Here is a 24,469-nt window from a genome sequence, read left to right as displayed (position 1 = left end):
CTGGAATTTCTCTGAAAAATCAGCGTTTGCATGGTGCTCAATGATGATGGGGAGGTTACTGATGTCTGTACATTTTTATTGGGTTTTGGAGTGTTTCGTGCTGCGTGGCTCTGGTTTGGGGGCTGGTTGTGTGCACTGGGAAGGTGTGTGCTGCTGGCAGATGCTGAGTGTGCCTCTGCCTGCACAGCTGGCAGGGCAGCCCTGCTGCTGATGGCAAACACAGGGATGCTCTCTTTGGTGAGGGAGGAGTGACTGGAACTGGAAAAAGGAGAAAACCAAAGTACATTGGAGCTGTTACATGTTAGAAATGCAGGAAACTAGATTTTCTCAGCTCCCACACTGAGGCTGAATCCAAAAGAGGGGGTGTTGGGAACCTTTTATTGCATTTCTCGCAGCTGACGTGAATTCATGTATGATGGAGCTGGCTTTTATCTTCCCAATTTGTGCTTCCTTTGGTGTGATATCAGAGTGGGGTTTCTCTGATTGGCCATGGAAACATCACAGCATAGCAGGAGGCAACAGCTAAGCCCTGGTGCTGCCTAATTTGCTTTCGCTTCCCCTTTTCTTAGCAAAGCTTCCCCGGTTTCTCAGCTGCTAAATATAAATTGCAAGAGATTCCCTCCCCACCACCCCCAGGCCCCAAAACTCCATGGTCTCCAGCAGAGGGGATCTTTTAACCTCCCCTGAACTTCCTCCCCTTCCTCCCCTTCCTCCCTTTCCTCCCCTTCCTCCTCTTCCTCCTCCTCCTCCTCCATGGCTCAGTGCACACTGGGTGTGGTGGTGCCACCCTGTTTGGGCACAGGCTCCTGCTGGAGGGTGGCATTGGGCTGTCCCATGGGGACACTCTTCCTTGGGTCACTCACACTGCCTGGGTGATGTTCCTCAAACCTGAATTGCACCCGGTTAACATTTTCTATTTCTTGTCTTCTTTTCCTTTCACAGCACCTTTTTTTTTGCCTTTTTCCTCTTATCCTCAGCACGTCTAAATCGAAGCCTTTTGAAAAGGTCGTTGTGGTTTTTCAGGAGCTCTCCCTTTTTTGCTGTGTGGTTCTTGGTGAGCACAGCCCAGGCTGGGAGTGGGGATGTGTCTGCTCTGAAGCTCTCAGGCACACGAGCCCCAAAAGGGCTCACAGGAGAGGCTCAGCCCTGGGTCAGAAGATGGAACCATCTGCTGCTGCTGCCCACGCTGTGTTGGAGCAGGTGCTTGGGGACAAGGGAGAGAAGGAGCTTGGAAATAGAGTGAGCTGTTCCTTAAAAATCCCTCCAGTCTGAGAAGAGATAATTTAGGGAGTCCTTGAGCCTGGTGAGGTGACCACGCTGTCACTCCTAGGGATGGACTAATCCTGGTGGGATTTGATGTGCAGGACTCCAGGCCTTGCAGGGGCCATCCCCCTCAGGATCAGCCCATCACATCTCCCATAAGATAGCCATTTATAAAGCTCATTGCTGGCCTTTCCCTGGGATGAGAGCTGCTTTGGGCTGGCTGTGGGCAGGCAGCAGTGCCTGCAGCTGAGCCAGGGCTGGGATGGGCAGGTGAGCCCCTGGCCACAGAGAGGAGGGAGCTGTCCCCAGTGGGGACAAAGGCCCTTGCAGCACTCACAGGCATTCAAGCTTTCTGCCATAAATATTGTAATGTGGCTGTTGTGTCCCCACTTGGCACGGGGAATGGCACACCGGCTGGAATCCCAGGGAATTCCATGGTTCTGCCCTGTGCCCAGCTTGGACCAGCACCTGCAGCAGGGCTCAGCAGGTATTTATCACTGCCCTGGGTGCCAGTGTCACACACACAGCCATGGGCACCTGCAGCAGGGCTCAGCAGGTATTTATCACTGCCCTGGGTGCCAGTGTCACACACACGGCCATGGGCACCTGCAGCAGGGCTCAGCAGGTATTTATCACTGCCCTGGGTGCCAGTGTCACACACACAGCCATGGGCACCTGCAGCAGGGTGTTCAGCAGGGTTTAGCCAGTCTCACACACCATGGGCACCTGCAGCAGCTGGTGGCTTGGAACTGCAGGGTCCTCCCTGCCCTTGGCATCAGGGTGCCCATGGCCCTTTGCCAGCCCTGCTGGCACTGCCTGTTCTGTCCCAGGTGGGCACCTGAAGCCAATTTGCTCCTGGCTACCCAAGAGTTGGCTCTCACCTGCAGGAAGCAGCCCCAGGGCCTTGGCTGTGCCCAGAGCAGGTTCCTGAGTGAGCTTGTGAACAGAGCAGGCTGTGTGGAGGAGCACAGGGAGCTGCTGTGTGCCACACGTGCCGTGGGCTGTGTCCATCTCATCAGCCTCGTGCCACCTGTGTGTGCCAGCCCCTCCCAGGGCTGTGTGAGCACCTGCTCTGCCTGTGCCAGGGAGAGTGTCCTGTGCTGGGCAGGACAGACTGACAGCAGAGTGTCCTGTTCAGGCAGGACAGACAGACTGACAGCAGCCCAGCAGTGTCCTGTCCTGTTCAGGCAGGACAGACAGACTGACAGCAGCCCAGCAGTGTCCTGTTCTGGGCAGGACAGACAGACTGACAGCAGCCCAGCAGAGTGTCCTGTTCAGGCAGGACAGACAGACTGACAGCAGCCCAGCAGTGTCCTGTTCAGGCAGGACAGACAGACTGACAGCAGCCCAGCAGAGTGTCCTGTTCTGGGCAGGACAGACAGACTGACAGCAGCCCAGCAGTGTCCTGTTCAGGCAGGACAGACAGACTGACAGCAGCCCAGCAGAGTGTCCTGTCCTGTGCTGGCAGGACAGACTGACAGCAGGGGATAGCAGGGTGCTCTCGGGGCTGGTGCCAGCCCCTGTTCCCCAGTGTTTGCCCTGAGGCTGGGCTCAGTGGCCGGCACAGGGCGGGTGCCAGGGATGGGTGAGCTGCCCAAGGAGTGGCTCTGGTCACAATCAGGCTCTTGTTGTGCCCGGCCTTGCCCAGGGCACATCCTGCTCTGTGTCCTGTTGGGCTGTCCCACAGGATGGGCACAAACCCCTCCTGCACCTTGGCAGGGCTCTCAGGGCTCTCAGTGCCTGTGAAACCTTTAAATGATGGGTTTTTAAAGGTTAGCTCCCTTTCTGCAGCCTGTTTCCTGACCAGCCTCATGGCAGTGCAGGTACCAGTGCCAGCAGTGCAGAACCCAGCCCAGCCCTCCTTTGCTGCCAGCCTGGGCTGGGGCTGCTCTGGTGTCCCAGCCCAGGGGGGGCTTTGGGGGCAGCCAGGGCTGGCCAGGGGGGGCTTTGGGGACCAGGCAGCCCACGCTGGTTTGTGACAAACGCGTGGGCACAGCATGGGCTTGTGTCCTGTGTTTTCAATGGCGCGCGCGTTTGCTGTCATCTGGTACGTGTGTTGGAGCTCATTAAGTTGTTAAATGTGAATTTTATCAGTAAGAAACCATTGACCTGGTGAAAAAAGGAATCAGCAAATAGAGGAGAAATCTCTTGCTGCTGCTTGTCCCCAAGCTGGGTGAAGAGGTTGAATGAGAGACAAATATTTGAAATATCTTTGCAAGACAAACTTCTTCCTCACCAAGAGCAATTCTAGGGCCTGTTAAAATCAAGAATGTTTCTGTAGATGCCAGTGGGGCTGGGGCTTCATGCTCAACAAGCAACAATCCCATTTTTATCTGCAGGAGGGAACCCAGCAGTGTGTGTGGCTGGAAGGGCAGAGAGCAGCCCTGGCTGGGGAATTTGGGAGGCACAGAAACCCCCAAACACACCTGGGCTGCAGCACCCACAGCCAGAGCAGGCCTGGAAACCCTGCAGATAAAGGAGAAGTGAGCAGAAAGCTTTTGAGAAAAGGGAAATAGAACAAATACTGATTATGCTGGAGTGTGCTGAAGTATGCAGCCTGTCTGATCTAAGGCAGCCAGAGATTATTCCCTAGGACCAACTCTGGGAAATAATCAGTGTTCAAAATTTGATTATCAGAAAGCCCAAGGACTTTAATCTGTATAGATGTGCTTCAAAACATTTATTTGCAGGAACAAGGATATTTGATTTTTAGCTGTCATTCCATTTATAGATAATCCAGGAAAATGTCTGCCAGCTGTAAGCTCCTGTGGTGTTTAGTCAGTGTGGGCTTTGTTCCCTTCTCCCAGGGAGAGGTGAGCTTGCGTGTGTTGTTCTGCTGTGCTCCATTGCCTCTGAATGGTGCTGGTGCTAAATGTGCCATTGCAACAGCTCTGCCATGATTTAATTAGGAAGAAATCTAATAACTGAGCATAGGAACAGCAGCCTCTGCAATGGCCCCGTGCCAGTGAAAGCCTGATTTAGGAGCTGTTTGTGCAGAATTAAGGACTGTCCCAGCCTGGCCCCAGGGCAGCAGCCTCGGACGCTGCAGCTCCCAGCAGAACCTCAGCCCATGCATGGCCAGGGCTGGGAGGCACTGGGGGCTTGGTAATACAGGCAGTGGCATTGCTGACTGCAAAATACGAACATTGCACTGGGTGTGGATATCGAGGGGAGGGCAGTGCTCCCTCGGTGCGTTTGGTGCAATACATCTGTTGCTGATTTGTGGCTTTCACCCTGCTGGAGTCATTAGAAACATGAGAAATAACATCTCTAAGGTCTATATATCCTTTATTACGCAATTTCATGTGTAGTTTAGGGAAGTTCCACCTTTGGATTAACTCATTGATAAATGTGTTTGCTTTGGGTTTGTGCTTTATTTTGATTGCTGCTTTTCCCTTTCTCCAGAAACTGCAATACCCATCTGTGCAAAGGACATCAGTGATGATCTGATGAAGGAGTTTGCCTTTCTGTCTGGTGAGTACAGAACATCTTCAGGGTCCCTTTTTCCCTGTGGTAATGAAGTACTCCAGAGAAAGTTCTTGCTGTTTGTCAGTGATGCTTCCCACAGGCTATTAGCCACCAGGTGGTATCCAGTGCCACGAGAAATGCTGTTAGTAAATCATGGGGGCCCTTTGCAACAGCAGATTGGGGTTCTGTCTCGTGCCACTGTAAAACATCCTGACTCCCAGCGCCCCATGCATTACAAGCCCTTTGCTGTGAAATGCATTTCTGTAGGCCCCAGAGCAGTGTGTGTGTGTTTGCCCTTGTATTTCTGATTTCTTGTGCTGTGCTGTGTAAAGCACACTCAGTGAATGAAGGAAATGCTGGTGCTGAATGCATTTGTTTCAGCACCTGTGAGTTGGGCTCAGAGGCAGATTTGGCTTTGTTTGGCTGCCCTGGTGCTGTGAAACCCCTGTGCCAGGGGCAGCGAGTGCCCTGAGCTGCTGGTGCCCCTCAGCAGTGCCAGGGCAGCCTCCAGCCCTGTGTGTTTGCAGGTGGAAGGGGCAAGGACAAGGCCTGGATCATCACCCTGCCTGACAACGCTGGCTTCAACCAGGTGCCCGAGGAGAGCGTGGCCAGAGTGCTCAGCTACCTGACCTCAGTGCCCAGGTAGGAGCAGTGCCAGCCCTGGGGGGCACAGGGCACAGAGTGCTCACCTGCCTGACCTCAGTGCCCAGGCAGGGGCAGTGCCAGCCCTGGGGGGCACAGGGCACAGAGTGCTCACCTGCCTGACCTCAGTGCCAGCCCTGCCCTGGGTGGGTACAGAGTGCTCACCTGCCTGACCTCAGTGCCAGCCCTGGGGGGCACAGGGCACAGAGTGCTCACCTGCCTGACCTCAGTGCCAGCCCTGCCCTGGGTGGGTACAGAGTGCTCACCTGCCTGACCTCAGTGCCAGCCCTGGGGGGCACAGGGCACAGAGTGCTCACCTGCCTGACCTCAGTGCCAGCCCTGGGGGGCACAGGGCACAGAGTGCTCACCTGCCTGACCTCAGTGCCCAGGTAGGAGCAGTGCCAGCCCTAGGGGGCACAGGGGGGTCCTGCCTGCCTTGGGCAGGGCTCTGCAGGTACCCCAGGGTGGGTGAGGGCTCCCTCAGCTCTCAGAGCAGGACAGGGGTGCCAGCCCTTACAGTGTCCAGGTGTTGTGTGTGCCAGGAGCTGCAGGGAAGGAGTGGGCATCATCCCTGTGACCTGGCAGCTGGAATGTACCACACATTTACTTGATTAAGTTTCTAATTAGCAACAAGCTTTCCTCAAGCTTTGGCGTGTGTCACTGCTTAAATATACCATGGCACTGCAAAATAATGTTTTGACGTGTACAAACAGGGAGTCACTGCTGTGGAAAAAGAGAAATGGAGCCAGAGGAAGAGACTAATTACAGAACAAAGCCTTTGGGGTCTGTGTGGCTCAGCAGAGAGCAGCAGCTCCCATTGCCTGCCCGTGTGTCAGGGCTGAGCTGCTGACTCTGCCTGTGCCCCACGCAGGGCTGTGGGCTGGATTAATGGCCCTCCTCATTCCTGCTGCTCAGCCTGGTGACTCAGTTACCCGGAGTCCTTCATTTTCTGGAATAATGCCTGTTTTGGCAAATTCTGTCCTGCAGGGAGAGCAGGCTGACAGCAGCTGGATAGGAGCTTCCCACCAGCAGCTGCTTTGGGAGAAGTGTGGAGTGTTTAGGCACCTCTGTTCAAAAAACAAAACCCAAAAAGGAGCCTCTGGTTCCTCTGCCCTCTTTTTGATGGACTCTGAGGGTTCAGGGCTCCTGGCCAGCAGGAACAGGACCCAGGACCCTGCCAGGTGTGTTCACCCTGTGCAGGCAGCCCTGGTCTGTGCATCTGCCCTTCCCAGCTCTGGCTGGCTCTCCAAGGCTCCTCATCCCACCCTGGCATTAGCATGATGAGCACTCCTGCTGTCCCTTGAATGGGTCAGACTCAATCAAGAGACTAATGAGAGCTGCAAGCTCGCTGGTGACTCAAACACGTTCAGCATGTTTCACTAAAAGCACTTTGATCCTCCTGCTCTGCTCCTCCTGCCACCACAGCAGCCTGCCCAGTGTCTGACCAGCTCAGGAGCATGTGCTGCCCAGCACCTGGGGGCTGCAAGGCTCAGGGGCCCAGGCCAGCATCACCTGGTGAGGGCGGCAGCTCTGTGCCAGCCCTGGGTGCACATCCCCCAGCAGCATCACGTCGTGGGGTTACAGTCAGACTTTGGCCAGAAAGCCCCTAAAAGAGGGAAATATTTCCCTGCCAGAGGCATTTAATTTCACCAGATATCAGGGTTGGGTGGTATTTCATTTCCCCATATATCAGTTAGGTGGTATTTCATTTCCCCAGCTATCAGGGTGAGGTGGGTGCACCCACACCTGCTTACCTGGCTGTGCAGGGCAGATGAAAACCACACACCCCTGCCAAGGAGCTGATGGTGCCCTGCCTGTGCAGCCTGGGAACACCTCAGGGCTGGCAGCTTTGTGGTCTTTGGGCAGGCTGAATGGTTTGGAGTATTTTGGGTGAATTTCACGGGGCGCTCTTCTCCTGGAAATCGCTGCTGCATAAAGGAGATGGATGCTGGAGGCTGCTCCTCAGGGCTGGAGCAATCCCAGCAGAGCCAGCAGGAAGGTGGCTCTGCAGGCAAGTGAATTTTGGGTGTTCCTGGGAACTGCTGCAGGCAGGAGGCAGCTGCAGGAGGCGCCTGTGTGCATGAGCTGGAAGGGAGAATGAGCAATGCGTGCCCACTTTGTGTTCTGTGCTCATCCAGCTCCAGTGGTGCAAAGCTGCCAGGGCAGGTTTGGAGCAGGCATTAGGAAGCATTTATTGCTGAGGGGGTGTCAAACACCAGAACAGTTTCCCTGGAGATGCCGTTGGTTCCCCAAGCTGTCAGGGTTCAGGGGGCATTTGGACAATGCCCTGAACACATCTCCTGGCTTTGGTCAGCCTGGTCAGACACCTGGACAGGTTATCACTGTGGGTCCCTTCCTGCTGAAATGTCACATCCTCTTCTGTCCTGTTCTGTTCTCTCTGACGCGCAGCTTGTTGGTGTTTGGACAGGCTTTGGTGCTTGGACAGGCTTTGGTGTTTGGACAGGCTTTGGTGTTTGGACAGGCTTTGGTGTTTGGACAGGCTTTGGTGATTGGACAGGCTTTGGTGTTTGGACAGGCTTTGGTGTTTGGACAGGCTTTGGTGTTTGGACAGGCTTTGGTGATTGGACAGGCTTTGGTGATTGGACAGGCTTTGGTGATTGGACAGGCTTTGGTGTTTGGACAGGCTTTGGTGATTGGACAGGCTTTGGTGATTGGACAGGCTTTGGTGTTTGGACAGGCTTTGGTGATTGGACAGGCTTTGGTGTTTGGACAGGCTTTGGTGCTTGGACAGGCTTTGGTGCTTGGACAGGCTTTGGTGTTTGCTGCAGGCTGGAGGTGAGGTGCAGAGTGCTGAGGGCTGTGACACAGAGCAGTGGCACAGTGGAGGTGCTGGTGCCTGTAAATATCCCTGGATTTCAGCATTGGGCAGGTCCTGGTGCTCTGATCCCACCAGCACCAGGGACCCTCTCAGGGCTGTGCTCAGTCTCACAGCTGCAGCCTCCAGGGTCCAATTTCAAGTCCTGCAAAACATCCCAGGTCTTTATTTTCAGTCTGGTGCATCCAAAAGTGACAAGAAGCGCCCAGAGAAAAGCAATCCTTGCCCAGGTTATCTGTCTGCATCTTCCTGCTGCTGGATGCAGACAAAGAGCCCTCAGAGCCTTGGTAGAAAGCATTGATTTATTTTTATTGTCGCTCTAAAAGGTACATCACAGCCTGGAAATCGGATAAACTTGCAAGGCCTGGGTTGCAAATGGTCCCAGACTTTCTCCACTGGCCTAGAATAAATGACAGATTTCTCTCAGTGGGTGTCAAGGCTGTCAGACTGCTGGGAACTTCCCTCTGTTTCTGTAAGGGAACTGATGAAATTCCATTAACCTGCTCAGAGGTGCTCCCTGAGCATAACCTTGTCCTGAGTTAATGACTTCAGCTTTTTTAACTGGCACTGCACTACAGCCTGGCTGCCTTTTCTGCATTCTGGGGGTTGCATTCAGGTTTTATTATGATTACAGCAATTCTGTGTAAACACAGTTTATGTTTTTCACTTACAGGCCCTTGGGAAACACCAGGGAAGTTGGGAATTATTCTTTATAGCTCAGAGACATAGCTTTTAAAATTTTAGAGTGTGCTGAAAAACCCAAGGGTTTTATTTTTGCCTCAAACCAAAGGATCCTCTGGCCTGCTCCCACCCACCTGGGTCACTTAGCTCGTGGTGGGGGTGAGCAGAACTGACAGAAACCTGCAGAGCTGTCTCACACTGCCTAAACCATGCTAAGCAAATAAAGGTTTTGGCTGAAAAGTCACTCACCATGCTCAGACTTCATTCCATGTGTTCTGTGTATGACCCATATGTAAAATCTGATGCTCATTTTCTCTGCTCTTTTCTCCTACTTCAAAGCCACGGAATGAATTCAAGTGAAACCTTTGCACTGTGGGTGTGAGGCTGCAGATCCATAAGATGTGGCACAGGGTGGCTTGGGAGCCTCTCCATGCCTTCAGTCAGCTGTTGTTATGAGTCAGGGGGAATTGGAGTCCTTACCCCTCTGAGCAGCACTGCTGATTCCTCTGAAAGGCGTTTGTCAGGGCTGTAGCGCCGCAGAGCAGAGCAGCAAGCTGTGCCCTGAATGGAAGCTCCTGCACTGCCTTCCAGCGACTTTTTCCCTTTCCTGTAGAGAGTTTCCAAGTGTTGTCTGCCTTGTGCTGCTTCTGAGTAATCCCCTGTGTTTGCCTTGCCAAGCGCAGGGGTTAGCAGGGATGGTGCTGACTTTTTCCTCATATTCAGATGGAATTCCCTGGGTTCAGTTTGTGCCTGTTGCCCCTTGTCCTGTTGCTAAGCTCCACTGGAAAGAGTTTGGGCGTTCAGGAAATTTTTTTAAAGGGAATTTCAGGAACTGCAGAAATACTAAAATGGGGTTTGCATTCAGAGTTCTTGGATTTGGGTTTTTTTGGGAACAGAGTCACTTTTCTTGGAACGTTATCTGGTTATTGGTATTTTCTTATCTTGCAGTCAGCATGAGTCTGACACCAAATTTATCCTAATCCTGGACAGAAGACTGGACACATGGACATCAGTCAAAACGACTCTCCAGAAAATAGCAGTAAGTGCTCTTTAATGTGGATTGCTCTTAGTCACTCTGCCTTTGTGTGCCTCCTTCAGAAAACTCTGGGAACCAGAGCAGTGCTGCTCCTGCTTCCTCTCTAGGCAGCACTTTGCTTTATGGCCCTGTAATTAATTTGTGTGCATAAATGAGCTGTTTGTGTGTTCATTTGCTTGCTTGATGCATTTCCTGGGGTTTATACTCTTTTGCACTCATTGAAATGTGTTTTGTGCCATATTCTTTGCTTTTGATGGGTGGAAAATTTTGCTCTATATATGTTCTTTCTTGACACTGTTATTAGTTAATTTTACCTAATTGTTGGTGACTGAAAGTTTTAGGTTCTTTAAACAGGCTTCAGAGGATTTGTATGTGGGCATGGATGGAAAAATCAATTTTAAAGTGTATGGATGCATTAATGTGTTTTAAATGATGTAGTGCAGACATGCATTAAGCATTGGCAGGTTCCTGTTCTGAACACAGCTCAAAGGGGGTTTGTGCAATTCTGCATTGCTCTGTGTCTGGGCACCAGAGCTTGGGTTTACAGCAGAGTGTGCAGCTGTAGGAAAGTCACATTATGGGTGCATGGGGAGCTGACAGAGAAATCCTTTCCCAGCCACACCATGCCAGGGGGGTGGCTCAGTGGGAGTATTCTGGGTGCATTATTGCTGTGCTTGCTTCTGCTCAGTCATTGAGGGGTTAAAGACATTGGTCCATCTGAGAAGGGATGAAGGGGATGTACTGAGACAGAAAATGCTTGCCTGGCTCTGATAAAGTTAGATTTACGGTATTTTAAATGATTGATGCTGCTACAGCTGAACTTGGTGTTAAAAATGCCTGGCTGTGCTGGCAGTTTGCTGCTCAGCATCCCCCAGGAGGCAGAGAGGGTTCCCTTTTGCAGTGGGAATGAGGTCCCACTAAGAGTATTTTGGGTTCTGCTTTTTCTGAATGTCAGAAACTGAACTTGCAGGTGTGGTTACCATACCACTAGAGAAGAAGCAGCATTTAGAAAGTAGTTCTTTAAAGTGATCATCAAAATTCAGTCCTGCTGCCAGCGTTTGAACAGGTGCTAATACCAAGAGCATCCTTTAAGGATGAAGGACTTGCTTTGCATAGTCTGGAAGTGTCAAATGGGAAAAAAATCCTGTCCTAATTTGTAGCTTCTACAGAAGTGTCATTCGTTTTGTGTTTAATAAGAAAATGAAATTATTTGGGCAGCCACCCTGTTTGTGCCATGTGTCCATGTGGAGAGGTGACTTTGCCTGCAGTATCAGGGCTGTCCATGCAGAGAGTGGGAGGTGCTCTGTGCAAGAAGGGATGCAGGAAACCTGTGTACACTACATCTTGACACTTGGGAATATGGTGTTAAACACACAGTCAGGTCCTAAATGGCTGTCTCTGTGTCCAGGAGGTGTAAGGACAAAAATTTAAGACTTGATTTTTTTCCCAGTCACGCATCATGAGCCCTGATGCAATTTAAAAAAAAAATCTTTTCTGATCTTTGTACAATTTTGGAGTAAAGGAGTGCCATGAAGCTGAATTTAAAGCACAGACTGTGTCCTATTTTTTCCAGCATATGTATATGCAAGTGCAGCTCTGCGGTTGTGCATCTGATCTTGAACATTTTTCTATCACACCGTACAGATTTTTGTTTTAACTCTTTATGTATGTCTGTGGTTGCCCGGGCAGAGCAGGCTGGCAGTGCTGTGGGAGGTGATGCCGGGCAAGCCTCGGGTTTTGGCCAGGGCATCCTTCCTCGGTTCACCCCCAGAACCCCGAGCAGCTGGAAAGGCACCTTGGAGATAGCGGCGGGGGGAAAGGGAAGGGTGAGCGCTCCGAGCTGCGAGCCAATGCTCCAGCAGAGAGCGGCTGCAGCGTGATTTTTGGCATTCCACCTTAAAAGCAAAGCCGGCGCTGGGGAGGAGAGCGGGGCTGCCAGCCGGGAGCCGGCAGGGCTGCTGCCTGCCCGAACCGAGCCGAGCCGAGCCGAGCCGAACGGAACCGCTGCGTGCCGGCCCCGGCAGCGGGGAGAGCCGGGCAGCGCTCGGCAGCATCCCTGCATCCCTGCATCCCTGCATCCCTGCATCCCCTTCCCGCAGCATCCCCGCATCCCTGCGGGGCCATGGCGGAGGCGGGCCCGCGGCGGGGCGGGCGGCCCGCCCGGGATGCGGTAAGGCTGCGGGCGCGGTGCTGCGGGCACAGGGGACAGAGGGACGGGGGACAGCGGGGCACCGGGACAGGCCGGGCAGCCCCGGCACGCCCGCAGCGCTCGGGCTCCGGCGGCGCGGGGGGAGCCAGCGGCGGCATCCTCCGTGCGGGAGCGGCCGGGCGCGGGGTGCCGCTGGGGCCGCCGGTACCGCCGGGTACCGCCGGGTACCGCCGGGTACCGCTGCTGCTGCCGGGGGCTGCCGGTACCGCTGGGTATCGCTGGGCACCCTGGATAACGTTGGGAACCGCTGGTACCGCCGGATATCACTGGGTACCGCTGGGGCCGCTGGTACCGCTGGGTATCACTGGGTACCGCTGGGTGTTGCCGGGGGCCGCTGGTACCGCTGCGTACCGCCGGCTATCGGTGGAACCATTGGTACTGCTCGGTGCCCCGGGTACCACTGGGCACCCCGGGTACGGCCGGCACCGCTGCTGCCGTGGCTCCCGGCCCGCAGCAGCAGCGGCTCCGTCATTGCTCCCCCAGCGCAGGAAAGCCGCGGCACGGAGCGGCCCCGCACGGACCCGTGCCCGGTGATGCTGGCAGCATCCTCGGGGGGTTAACCGTGCACGGACCCGTGCCCGGTGATGCTGGCATCATCCTCGGGGGGTCCATCATGCAGCCGGCTGGAGTAAAGGTAGCAGAGCGCTTGGGGGTTTGGCTCTGGCTCTGGGGAAGTTAAAGGCTCGGATTAGCAGCATTGTGTGCGTATCCTGGCATTTTGTTGCATGACTTTTCCTTTAAGGGGCAGCAGAAAGTCATTAAGTTCAGTACCTGGATAAGGACTCCTGCCTCTGTCTGCAGTGCTCGGAAAGAAACTTACTGGAGGATAATACTTTGGTTTTTTAAATTACTTTAATATTTTTTATTTATTGATTTGCAGCCTCATGGATGCCCCAGTGAACTGCAGGGAAGAATAGTGTCTGAAAACGGAGTTCCTGGAATTAGCGGAAATGTTAAAATACCGCTAAATGTGTCAGAATGAGATATCCAGTAACGAGGCAGTAACTGTGATCCTCTCAGTGCGTGTCCTTTCTTGTGCTTCATTAGCCCAGTTTATCTGTATTGATTAAATCAGGGCTCTCTGTTGGTTCTAGTTAAATGTGCATTTAAAAGTTGCTGAAGTGGCTTTAAGGTGTCCGAGTCTGTCCTGGGAAGGGGGATGTGGTGAGCAGGCTGTGGTCAGTGGCACAGTTAACAGCGCTGAAGTGCCTGATCCAGTGGGACTGACTGTGCTGGGAGTTTTCTGCCTTTCCTGGTGTGCTGCAGAGGGCAGAGGCTTTAGAGGCTTCTTTAGGTGTTCTGTTACATAACCCCAGGCTTATCGAGTGCACAGGATTCTTTTTAGACTTACAAATGTTAAGATAAAGCATAAGGCAAGAGTAAATATCCTTTTATCTTTGCTTTCTTTCATATATTGTGGGAGAGGGTTTTTTGCAGCAGTACTTTCAGTATCATTAGAGATCAGTTTTCAGGAAACTTGTCTACACTTCAACTCTGAGAAAAACTAAAATTTTTACAATAACTAAAAAAATACAATTCCTGCAGGAATGTTATGTTGAGGAATTACTGCTCTATGTGGGTTTTTTTTCCCCTAACATTTCATCCTTTCCCTTAAGTCTCTAAGAGGGCACAGGACATGGCTTGTTGGTGTCTGTCTTTCTTACAAGCTTATTTCTTGTGTTCATTTCCCCCCATGCTTGGAACACATTAGGTGTCATTTGCAAAGCTGTGCTTCCTGTTTTGTAGCTGCTTGGAAGTGCTGACCTTGATCCTGTATGTGTAAGATCAGCTGAAAAATCCCCAAATGCTTTCTAAACTGAATGGAAATCCAGTCACCTGCCCTGGAGATGATTGAGGTGAAGTACCAAGGAGCAGGAGGGGTACAATGGCATGTGTATGGCTGTCCCTGTGATGGAGGAGGGCAGTGCCATGGTGCCCTGGTGTGGGCCACGTTGGCATCCTGCAGCAGAGGTGTCCCTGTGGTGCACGAGGGCAGTCCCTGGTGTGTGTGCTGTGGCATCCTGCAGCAGAGGTGTCCGGGGCCATCCTGCTCCCAGCCATGCGGCTCCCTCTGGTCCCTGTGAGCTGGGCTTGTCTCCTGCCCCTGCTCCCCTTTCCTGTCCTGCCCAGGGCTCCTGGGGCTGCCATTCAAAGCCTGCAGGCTTTCCCGTGGGGCTTGGACACCCAGGCTGTGCCTCCAGGGACGCTGCTCTGCCCCCACAGGGTGCCTGTTAAAGAGGACTTGAAGGAGAAGGGGAGGCCAAAGCTCCAAGTGCCAGCAGGGCCAAAAAGGGGACGGGGGATGAAGGGAATAATGATGTCAGACTGAGGGAGGATGGATTTCTGGCTGCTGTTCTCAAAGGCATCCCCGCAGCATTTCCAGGGCAGGGCCAAGGTAGGAGCCCACGGTTCACAGAGCAGGCATTCCGTGCTGCCCAGGGCTGGAGCAGGAGCACAGGAGCTCAGCACCAGGCCTGCAGCCAGCACCAATGGCCCTGGTATTTAATGGCTTGCTGTTGTTTCCAATGCCAAGTCCTTGTCCCTGGCACCACTCTTGTTGACTTCCAAAGGATATGAGTTTGTCATTTCATTCACAACCTTTTTTTTCTGCTTGTACTTAAAATAACAGCAGATCAATATATTGTATTTACGTGGCTTATATGATCCTAAAGCTCACTGTCCATTTCTAAGGGAAGCTGTGGGCAGTGGAAGCCACAACCTGCCCCTTCCTACCCAAGAAAACAGAGTAAGTGTGTGGCCGTGCAGCTCAGGGAGGCCAGAGCTCAGGTGTAAATCCTGTTTTAAACAGCACTCATGCATGTCTGTGGGATGATCTTTGTTTTGAGGGCATGGATGAAATGCCCTGCAGTGCAAAGTACCCAAACATGTTCATTATTCTCACCCTTGGCATAGAGGTTGCTATCATGTTTCATGGAGGAGGGTGCTATAAGGAGGAGGGAAATGTCACCTGGCCTGGCAGGATCTCAGAGCAAATCATGTCTTAATTAACTCAAGGCTTTGCAGCATGTGCTTATCCATAATTTAATGATGCAACTTCTACTTTCTTAAAAATTCTTTTTCATTCTCAAGAACCCTTTTCACAGATCTATTTAAAAATGCACCTGCTAACCATATGCTTGAAAAAAGGCTCCAGCAGTGTAGACAGGAAATTCCAAATTCTTGCCACAAATTAAATGTTGCCTGGTAATTACCAAGGACAAGACGAGTGCGCTTCATGCAGTTATGGGATGATTAGCAAGTTTGGCAATAAATTTTGCTTCCTCAATCTGTCATTCCTCTCAATGTTCCAGCCCTCTGCTCCCTGCTAAGTTGCAATTTCAATCCCCAAGTTATAATGATGAACAGTGTCTGTATTATTAAAGTTTATAACAAGTGTGCCTCCAAGGAGCAGGGCTGACCTCCTGCCTGCTCCTAGGGGAGGTGGGGCTGGACAGCCCTGCTGCAGTTCCATCCCATATCTCTGACCCATTCCCAGCATCTGAACCTGCTGCAGTTCCATCCCCTATCTCTGACCCATCCCCAGCATCTGAACCTGCTGCAGTTCCACCCCATATCTCTCAACCTCTCCCAGCATCTGAACCTGCTGCAGTTCCATCCCCTATCTCTGAACCATTCCCAGCATCTCCCTCCTGTTGTATTTGTGGGGTGCCTCGATGAAGGAAGGAATGATGAATCTGACTCCATGTTCTCAGAAGGCTAATTTATTATTTTATTATATTAAAGAATACTAAACTATACTAGAGAATACAGGAAGGATACTTACAGATGGCTAAAAAGATAATAATGAAAACTCGTGACTCTCTCCCAACACAGCTTGGCACGAATTGGCCAAAGAGTGAAAACAACTCACAGCAGAATCCAGTGAAACAATCACCTGTGGGTAAACAATCCCCAAACACATTCCAAAGGAGCAAAACAGAGGAGAAGCAAATGAGATAATTATTGTTTTTCTTTTTCTCTGAGGCTTTCCCAGGGGAAAAACCCTGGGCGAAGGGATTTTTCAGAGAATGTTAATGTCACACCCCCGTTTTGAAAACAAGAAAAAAAACCCTAAAACAGAATGATTCCCCTGCTTTCAGTGCACTGGGGGCTGCTGCAGGAGCTGCCCCTGCCCAGGGTCAGTGCTGTCTGTGTTTCCTTGCAGGCATCCTTCCCAGGGAACCTGCACTTGGTGATGGTCCTGCGGCCCACGGGCTTCTTCCAGCGCACCTTCACCGACATCGGCTTCCGCTTCAGCCAGGAGGATTTCCTGCTCAAGTTACCGGTGTGTAGCTGAGTGTGCACTGCTGGGTGTGCTCAGGGCCTGGGCATGGCTGTGTGTGTGCTCAGAGCTGAGTGTGCACTGCTGGGTGTGCTCAGGGCCTGGGACAGAGCTGTGTGTGTGCTCAGAGCTGTGTGTGCACTGCTGTGTGTGTGCTCAGGGCCTGGGACAGAGCTGTGTGTGTGCTCAGAGCTGTGTGTGCTCAGAGCTGTGTGTGCACTGCTGGGTGTGTGCTCAGGGCCTGGGACAGAGCTGTGTGTGTGCTCAGAGCTGAGTGTGCACTGCTGGGTGTGTGCTCAGGGCCTGGACATGGCTGTGTGTGTGCTCAGAGCTGAGTGTGCACTGCTGGGTGTGCTCAGGGCCTGGGACAGAGCTGTGTGTGTGCTCAGAGCTGTGTGTGTGCTCAGAGCTGTGTGTGCACTGCTGGGTGTGCTCAGGGCCTGGGACAGAGCTGTGTGTGTGCTCAGAGCTGAGTGTGCACTGCTGGGTGTGTGCTCAGGGCCTGGGCATGGCTGTGTGTGTGCTCAGAGCCTGGGACAGAGCTGTGTGTGTGCTCAGGGCCTGGGACAGAGCTGTGTGTGTGCTCAGAGCCTGGGACAGAGCACTGGCAGTGTGGGGCAGGAGGGTGGCCCAGGTGACACGGCCCTGTGTGTGTGTGTGCAGGTGGTGATGCTGAGCTCGGTCAGTGACGGGGCAGTGACAGGGTCAGCGTGGGCAGGAGGGTGGCCCAGGTGACACAGCCCTGTGTGTGTGCAGGTGGTGATGCTGAGCTCGGTCAGTGACCTGCTGACGTACATCGAGGAGCAGCAGCTGACCCCCGAGCTGGGGGGCACCCTGGAGTACTGCCACAGCGAGTGGGTCATCTTCAGGACGGTGAGTGGGGCTGGCACAGCCAGCTGGGTCTCCCTGGGCACGGGCTGCAGTCAGGCACTGAGCACTGGGGGCTCAAAGGAGCCGCTGCACCTCCCAGATCACATGTGCACAGGAGCCAAGGGGTGTTGGGCTTTGGTGGGTTTGCAGGAGCATTGGCTCCCTCAGGCTCCTATTGAAACTGCTCCCAAAAGATCTGTCTTTAAAATCTTTATTAGAGTTCCTTCAATGGGAGATACCAAATAGGCTTTTTTGTTAATAATGGTTGCTTAATGTGATTAATATCAGAACTGTGTTTGGGAAGCAGGGTGATGAGACTGCCTACTGCATACTGACCACATGCAGAGAATTTCCAGTTAGGTTTATTTCTTTCCCTTTGCAAGAACTTTGATATTACCAGGAGTCAGGAGTTGTGCCTTGCTGTGTGTTTCTGTGCTTCCTGCACACTCAGTTTCTGGGGATGCTGTGTCCCAGGTGATGGCAGGTTGGGTTCCCAGTGGGATGTTCTGTCTGTGTGTGCCCGCACACTCCAGTGGGATGTTCTGTCTGTGTGTGCCCGCACACCCCAGCCAGCTGTCTCAGGGCTGTTGTGCTGCCCTGCCCAGCCCAGCCCTGGCTCTTGGGGTCCCCTGAGGAGCTGCAGGCCGGTGCTGACCCCGGGCTGATGGCAGTCCCTGTGTCCCTGCAGGCCATCGAGAGCTTTGCCCTGACGGTGAAGGACATTGCCCAGATGTTGCAGTGCTTTGGCACGGAGCTGGCCGAGGCGGAGCTGCCCGAGGACATGTTCTGCATCGAGCGCCTGCTGGCCCTGCGCACCGAGAGGTACCTGCAGCTCAAGGTATGGCCCAGCACAGCTATGGCCCAGGGTATGGCTCAGTCACAGGTACTGCCAGCTCAGGGTATGGCACAGACACAGGTATGGCCCAGTCACAGGTACCTGCAGCTCAAGGTATGGCTCAGCACAGGTATGGCCCAGGGTATGGCACTGCCAGCTCAAGGTATGGCACAGTCACAGGTACTGCCAGCTCAGGGTATGGCACAGACACAGGTATGGCCCAGGGTATGGCACAGTGGCACTGCCAGCTCAAGGTATGGCACAGTCACAGGTACTGCCAGCTCAGGGTATGGCTCAGGGGTTCTGCCAGCTCAAGGGATAGCTCAGACAGAGCTACTGCCAGCTCAAGGTATGGCTCAGGGATACTGCCAGCTCAGGCGATTTGTGATTATTATTATCATAGGAGTCAGTGGAAGGTTCAGTGCAGCCAGCTGCTGCTTTAGCAGCTCCTGCACCTTCCAGGGAGCAGCACAGGCCCCAAACCCTTCCTTCAGGAGCAATCACTGTGTTCATAGTTGTTCTGTGGGGCTGAAGAATGAACTCCTTTGCTTTGTGGCAGGTTTCATTTACCTAAGTCAAGGAATTGTATCTATTTTAATTTATATTTCATTTGTCATTCATGTGAGAGCGAGTTTCCAGAAAGCTGCCTCTAAGAAATACTGAAAATGCCATCCAAGTTGTGCTGTGTGTAGGCATAAACACATGAGTGCATGTTTAGAAAGTATCATTATAGGCACTGTCAATGGCTCTCCATCTCTTTGAAAATGAAAAGAGTAATATGAAATAGCAGCTACATCTATTGCAGCTTGACTCAGTGGCTTCAGCTTTGTGCTCAGGACTGTGGCCACAGTGCAGGGGGCAGATAGCAGCTCCACAGGGTGGGTCAGCAGTGTAAAACCGCCAGCAGTGCCCACTCTGTGGAGAAATAAAACACATCACGTGTTTCCATTTGCGTAGAAAGCACAGCAGCACTCAGTACAAGCCATCTGTTGCTTTTAATTCCTCTTCTATTAATTTCAAATATCAAAACCACTCATTGGCTCTTGTCTGAAGTGAGGTCTGCTGGCTTTTTTCTTTTGTTCCTTCTAAGACCGTGAAACACAAAAGCAGATGAGAAACTGTGCACAGATTGTGGTGACAGCAAGACATGGGATCCTTGTCTCTCATGGCAGCCCCAGGACTGGTGCAGTGGATTCCTGAATTCAAATATTTAGTAAATCAGAATAATTTATGTAGCTGTGATGCTGAGCAGAAACTGGCATCAAGCACAATGAAAAAATGATAGAAATTAATTAAACCGAGTAACTAAGAAATTAACCCCACTGATATACTGAACAGAAAAAGTCAAGTCCCCACCTGTTTGACAGTCAGACCATTTGCTTTGTGGATAATGAATGGCTTTGGATCAAAGAGGAGCATGGCTCTGTGCAGAGTGAGGGGCGAGAGGATCGGTGACAGCCCCTGCAGTGTAAAGCATGCTGCACCATTTCCTGCTGCGTCTCCTGCCTGGCACTGTCAGGAGATGGGTTTGTGTTCATGCTCAGGTGTTTCAGTGGCACGGCTGGCACTGCACACTGGGGCAGGGGAGGTTCCTGTGCTGTGTCCTGCTCCTGGGGCCGGTGCTGTGTTTGGGCTGTGTGAGCTCTCTGGGGCAGGCACACACTGAACCAGGTCTGGGCCCTCTGAATCCTCTCCCCAAAGAGACTTTGCCATTGTTTCTCCTGCAGTAGGAACCTGGCCATCTCCTGGGAGGGCTCTCACCCCTCCAGGGCCAGGCTCTGCAATGGACCCAGACACAGGTCACTCCTTCAGGGCCTCTGCCACCTCAGCCCATCAGCCACGTGTGTTTTCTCCCTCCTCATTTCTGTCTTTGGCCTCTTTGTCCTGAAAATAGTTGATTAAGTGCGCATGTTTGCTTTGGGGCTGAGCCCAGCCAGCACAGAGCACCTCAGCTGGTGCTGGTGAGGACCCCAAGGGTTTAAGTTTCCCCTAGGACAGGTTGGATTGGGAGTGTTGGCTTTGTGTGCAGAGGTTGTGCTGAGTGCTGCTGTGTGGGCTCAGTCCTGGCTTTGTTCCCCATGGCGTGCTGCTCTTACAGCCTCCTCTGCTGACCTTGGTGGAGAAGCCTCCCACAGCCTTCAAGCTGTGGAAGATCTTGCCTGAGGACATGAACTGATGGACAGGTGTCTCACACCAGCCCCACTGCTCACCAGGAGAGAGCTGGGGCCCTGCTGGCCTCCTGAGTCATTCTGTGGCCTGCTGTGTTCCTGTGTGGCACTTTCCACCCAGCCTGGTGGCCCATCCATGGCTCAGCCTCGTGCAGCTCAGGGGTTAATTCCATGTTAGGAGGGCTGAAACATCTGCTGGGAGGGCTTTGGTCTGTTGGGTATTGCTGCTTGTTTCACACAGGGAAACTGAGGCAGGAGAAACACAAAATGCCTTATCCTTACCTCACAGTAAGCAGCCTGAACAAGGAATGTTTTGTGTTATACAGGAGGAGATCACGGCAGTCACAAAAGAGGGCAAGTTGCTTTTGAGCAGTTTTGAAGAGCCAGACTCAGGGGAATGCAGTCAGGAGCAGCAGCAGGAGAGGCCTGGGGACTGGGAGACGGTGAATCGGTGAGTGCACTGGGTTCCAAAATCCCCTGAATTCCAGTGGAAACACTGAAATTATTGAGGTGTGGGTGTGCTCTTTAGGTCACCTATCAAAGAGAGACACCAGAATTTTGCTGCAGTCCTTCCGATTGCTGGGTGGCTTCTCTCATGCCTTTGCTCTGATCTCTGTCCCCACTGTTGTGATGAGGCTGTGGAGCAGATGCAGGGCTCTCCCTGCCAGGCCCCAGGTTTTACCCAGATAAATGGAGACAGCAGCAACTGCTTCACCCAGATGTGTGATCACTCTGCTCTGCAGTGCTCATTCCATTAAATCTGTCCCTGGGATCATCTCAAGCCACATGTACATGTCTGTTGACTTCTTCTGAGACCTTGGGTCCCTGTGTAGGCGATCTCTAGGGCTTGTCCATCTCTGCTTGTCCCCTGTTTGCAAATTGTCTCAATCTTGTCCTTTTTCTGTGCCCAAGGTTGCTTGGTCAGCTGCGTGAGATGGAGACTGCTTTTGATGGCTTCTGGGAAAAGCATCAGTTAAAAATGGAACAATATTTACAACTCTGGAAGTTTGAGCAAAGTTTTCAAGAGGTAGGATCAGATGTGCTTCCATTGGCAGAAGAGAGAGGTGGAGGTCTGATGGAGAGAATTCTTATGCTTTTATTTTGAGGGTGTTTAATTTATGCTGCTGTTCCTTGGCGGTGGCAGGGCTGGCTAGCCTGGGGAGACGGCTGTGCTTCCTCCCTGCAGCTAATTTAGGTACCACTGCCCTGCAGTTGTGTGCATTCTGCTGATGGAAGCATCTTTCAATTTACAAATTAGTTCTTGGACACTAGTTGTGTTATTGGATTTAGCAATCGTAGCTCAAGTGTGATTAATTTTGGGCTCAGACTGCTTTCCTGCCTGTGCTTTGTATCCTCCTGCAGCAATTTTCTTCTCTGTGTCCAGGTGAAGAGTGCCATTGAATTTTTAATGGGGCAGCAGGCGGAGCTGCCCGACACCGGCGACAGCGTCCCCCAGGTGAAGCAGAGGCTCAAGGAGCTGGAGAGCTTGGATGGCCTGGCTCAGGTGAGATGATGGCCTGGCTCAGGTGAGACAGATCACCTGGCTCAGGTGAGATGATGGCCTGGCTCAGGTGAGACAGATCACCTGGCTCGGGTGAGATGGTGGCCTGGCTCAGGTGAGATAGATCACCTGGCTCAGGTGAGATGGTGGCCTGGCTCAGGTGAGATGATGGCCTGGCTCAGGTGAGATGGTGGCCTGGCTCAGGTGAGATGATGGCACGGCTCAGGGGGGATGGCCTGGCTCAGGTGAGATAGATAGCCTGGCTCAGGTGAGATAGATAGCCTGGCTCAGGTGAGATAGATAACATGGCTCAGGTGAGACGGCCTTGCACAGAAGCAGCACCCACGAAACACAGGAGCCACACTCCGTATTTGTGGTAGGTCTTTGTGAAATCACCTGGCTCTGTGATTTGTTGGTGAGTGCTGCACAAAGGATTGATTTCATGTCTCTGCTCTGAGCAGCAAGGCTGTGATCGCCCTGAAAGCCAGAAACAGGCTGTTTAATTATCAGAGTTAAAATAATTGCTGAGCCACCGTGAATATCCGGAACAGATAAATGTCTGAACGTGGGGGAGGCGTGGGATTTAATGAGCTGGAAGAAGAATTATTTATATTTGAAGTGCTTTAGCTATGCTAATAGGCAGAAACTTGTTACCAGGCACATGGAGTTGCAGAAAAGTTGTATCCTGCCATGTCTGTGAGTTGAACATAACATATGGGTGAAGACTAAGAGATGTGGGGGAAAGAAGAGTGAAGAGAAATGATTCACAGGAGCCCAGCTAAGGCTGTGACCTTTGCAAAGGGATGTGCTGGGCACCTGGGCCAGGGGCAGCAGGGAAATCCTGAGGGCTCTGGGCACAGAAGAGTTCTAGAGAGGGGTCTGAGGCTTGCTGGCCATTTGGGAGAAATGTTTGTGGAGAGAGGGAGGAGGATCAAAAAGCCAGGCAGGCAGGAGCAGCAGGAAAGCCATCCCAGTGGAAAGCCATCCCAGTTCCTCCCAGCCCTGGAGAAACCAGAGCCATTACACTGACTGAGGTGTGCAGAAAAGCTCCGGTGTTCTTGGCATCCAGATAAACCTCAACTACTGCAATTGCCTTTGATGAGAATTGGGATGCTTGGGAGCATGGAGTCAGCTGCAGTTTGTTCAGGGTGTGGCTCCTGGAGGGGCAGTGATGCACTGACAGCAGGCACTCACAGCCTTGCTGCTTTGGTGAAATACTGTTTTCTCTTTATCCTGTGTATGGATAGGAAGGCTTTTCTCCCCAGATGGTGGGCACCATTTTATGCTGTGCAAGCCACTCCTGCTGGCCACTCCTGATGGCAGCCATCCCCCAGAGTGGCTGTGTTATAGTAACTTCTTTGAGCCAGGTCTAATAAGCTCTGGGAGGCCTATAACACACCCAGATCGCTCAGGTATCCTTGGAGGCAATAAAATCAACAGGATGGCTTCTGTTGCAGTGTTGGAAACAAAAAGGTTTAGTAAAAGGCAAAATAGCAAACAGAAATACCGAGCCAGGTACAAGAGGTCCCTGCTCCTGGTAAAACACCTTACAAAAGCCATTAGTTTCTTTGTTCTCTTCTTTTTCTACTTAATGCCCAGGTGGGACTTTTTGGCTCCTGTCCAGTTAGCTATCCTTAAGTTTGAGGTGAAGTTCCCCAGGTCCTATGAGGTGTCTTTTCACTTAATAGAGGAGAGAAACTTGTGGGCTTATTTCCTTTTAAGGAGACAAAGGATAATTTTGTCACTCCATCAGCAAAGGGCACACTCCTACCTGGCTGAACCCTGGTGAGCTGGGAGGGCACGCTGGTGTGTGAGTGTGGGCACTCTGGCACCATTTCTGTGTGAGTGTGGGGACACTGGCACCATTTCTGCGTGTGTGCCAGCCTGGGCTCTCCCCCTCCTGCAGGAGCTGATAGGGAAGGCTCAGGTGGTGATCCTGCACGGGCACCAGCTGGCTGCCAACCACCACTACGCGCTGAACCTGATCTGCCAGCAGTGCAACGAGCTGCGGCACCACTGCGACCTGCTGGCCGAGCACGGCAAGAGGAAGCAGCTGCACCTGCAGAGGACCCTGGAGCTGCACACCCGCCTGCAGCAGGTACAGCTCACACACACGGGGCTCTGAGGAGATGGTTGGGTAGCCTCTCCATGGGCTTAGCCTCCCTTCTTGGCTGGAAACATCTGGCATGGCAGCTGTTCTTCGCAGTTAATGGTAGGGAGGTGTTCCCCAGAGGCAGGAGGAGCCCCTTGGCTGGGGAGTCAGCAAACAGGGACCTGCTGCTGTGAGGGCAGCAGAAAGACGTGGGCATCTCCACCCAGCACCAAGCTCAGCTGCTGCTCTTGGTGGTGCTGTCATGCTGCATCCATGAATTCATGACTTTGGAGGTTTTCCTGCCCAGTGTGACAGAGGTGATGCTCTCACATAAATTCCTGTCCCTTTTTCTGAGGGGTTTGTTAAGAATGAACATGGCTGAGTGTGAAATGAGGTGACAGATTGGTAGATAGGCACAGCTGCTGTGTGCTAGCATGGAAGTGGAGTCATGTGGCTCCAACGCTCTTTGATATCTTAATCAGCATCAAATATTCATTTAGGGAAATTCACACTAATTAGGCCAGAAGGCACACGGCTGTAATGTGCTTGAGGCCAATTAAGAGAAACAGAGGATTCTGACCCTGTT

At 52.5% G+C, this 24,469-nt stretch overlaps 1 protein-coding gene across 3 annotated transcripts in view; it reads left to right on the top strand.

The window, feature by feature from the left end:
• MCF2 (MCF.2 cell line derived transforming sequence) overlaps positions 1-24,469 on the top strand; it is a 47,508-nt gene that overhangs the window by 3,421 nt on the left and 19,618 nt on the right. For all 3 annotated transcript variants that reach the window (XM_059483110.1, XM_059483109.1, XM_059483108.1), the window contains exons 2-11: positions 4,669-4,737; positions 5,259-5,373; positions 9,839-9,929; positions 16,301-16,420; positions 17,174-17,290; positions 17,976-18,125; positions 20,617-20,741; positions 21,203-21,317; positions 21,675-21,794; positions 23,698-23,889. In XM_059483110.1, the coding sequence (XP_059339093.1) occupies positions 4,669-4,737; positions 5,259-5,373; positions 9,839-9,929; positions 16,301-16,420; positions 17,174-17,290; positions 17,976-18,125; positions 20,617-20,741; positions 21,203-21,317; positions 21,675-21,794; positions 23,698-23,889 (1,214 nt within the window). The remainder of the gene's footprint in view (positions 1-4,668; positions 4,738-5,258; positions 5,374-9,838; positions 9,930-16,300; positions 16,421-17,173; positions 17,291-17,975; positions 18,126-20,616; positions 20,742-21,202; positions 21,318-21,674; positions 21,795-23,697; positions 23,890-24,469) is intronic.

This window comes from Ammospiza nelsoni, chromosome 15 (assembly GCF_027579445.1).
Source record: "Ammospiza nelsoni isolate bAmmNel1 chromosome 15, bAmmNel1.pri, whole genome shotgun sequence".
Classification (NCBI taxonomy): domain Eukaryota; kingdom Metazoa; phylum Chordata; class Aves; order Passeriformes; family Passerellidae; genus Ammospiza; species Ammospiza nelsoni.
Note: the sequence above shows the minus strand (reverse complement) of the source record. Positions and strands in the feature narration are given on the sequence as shown.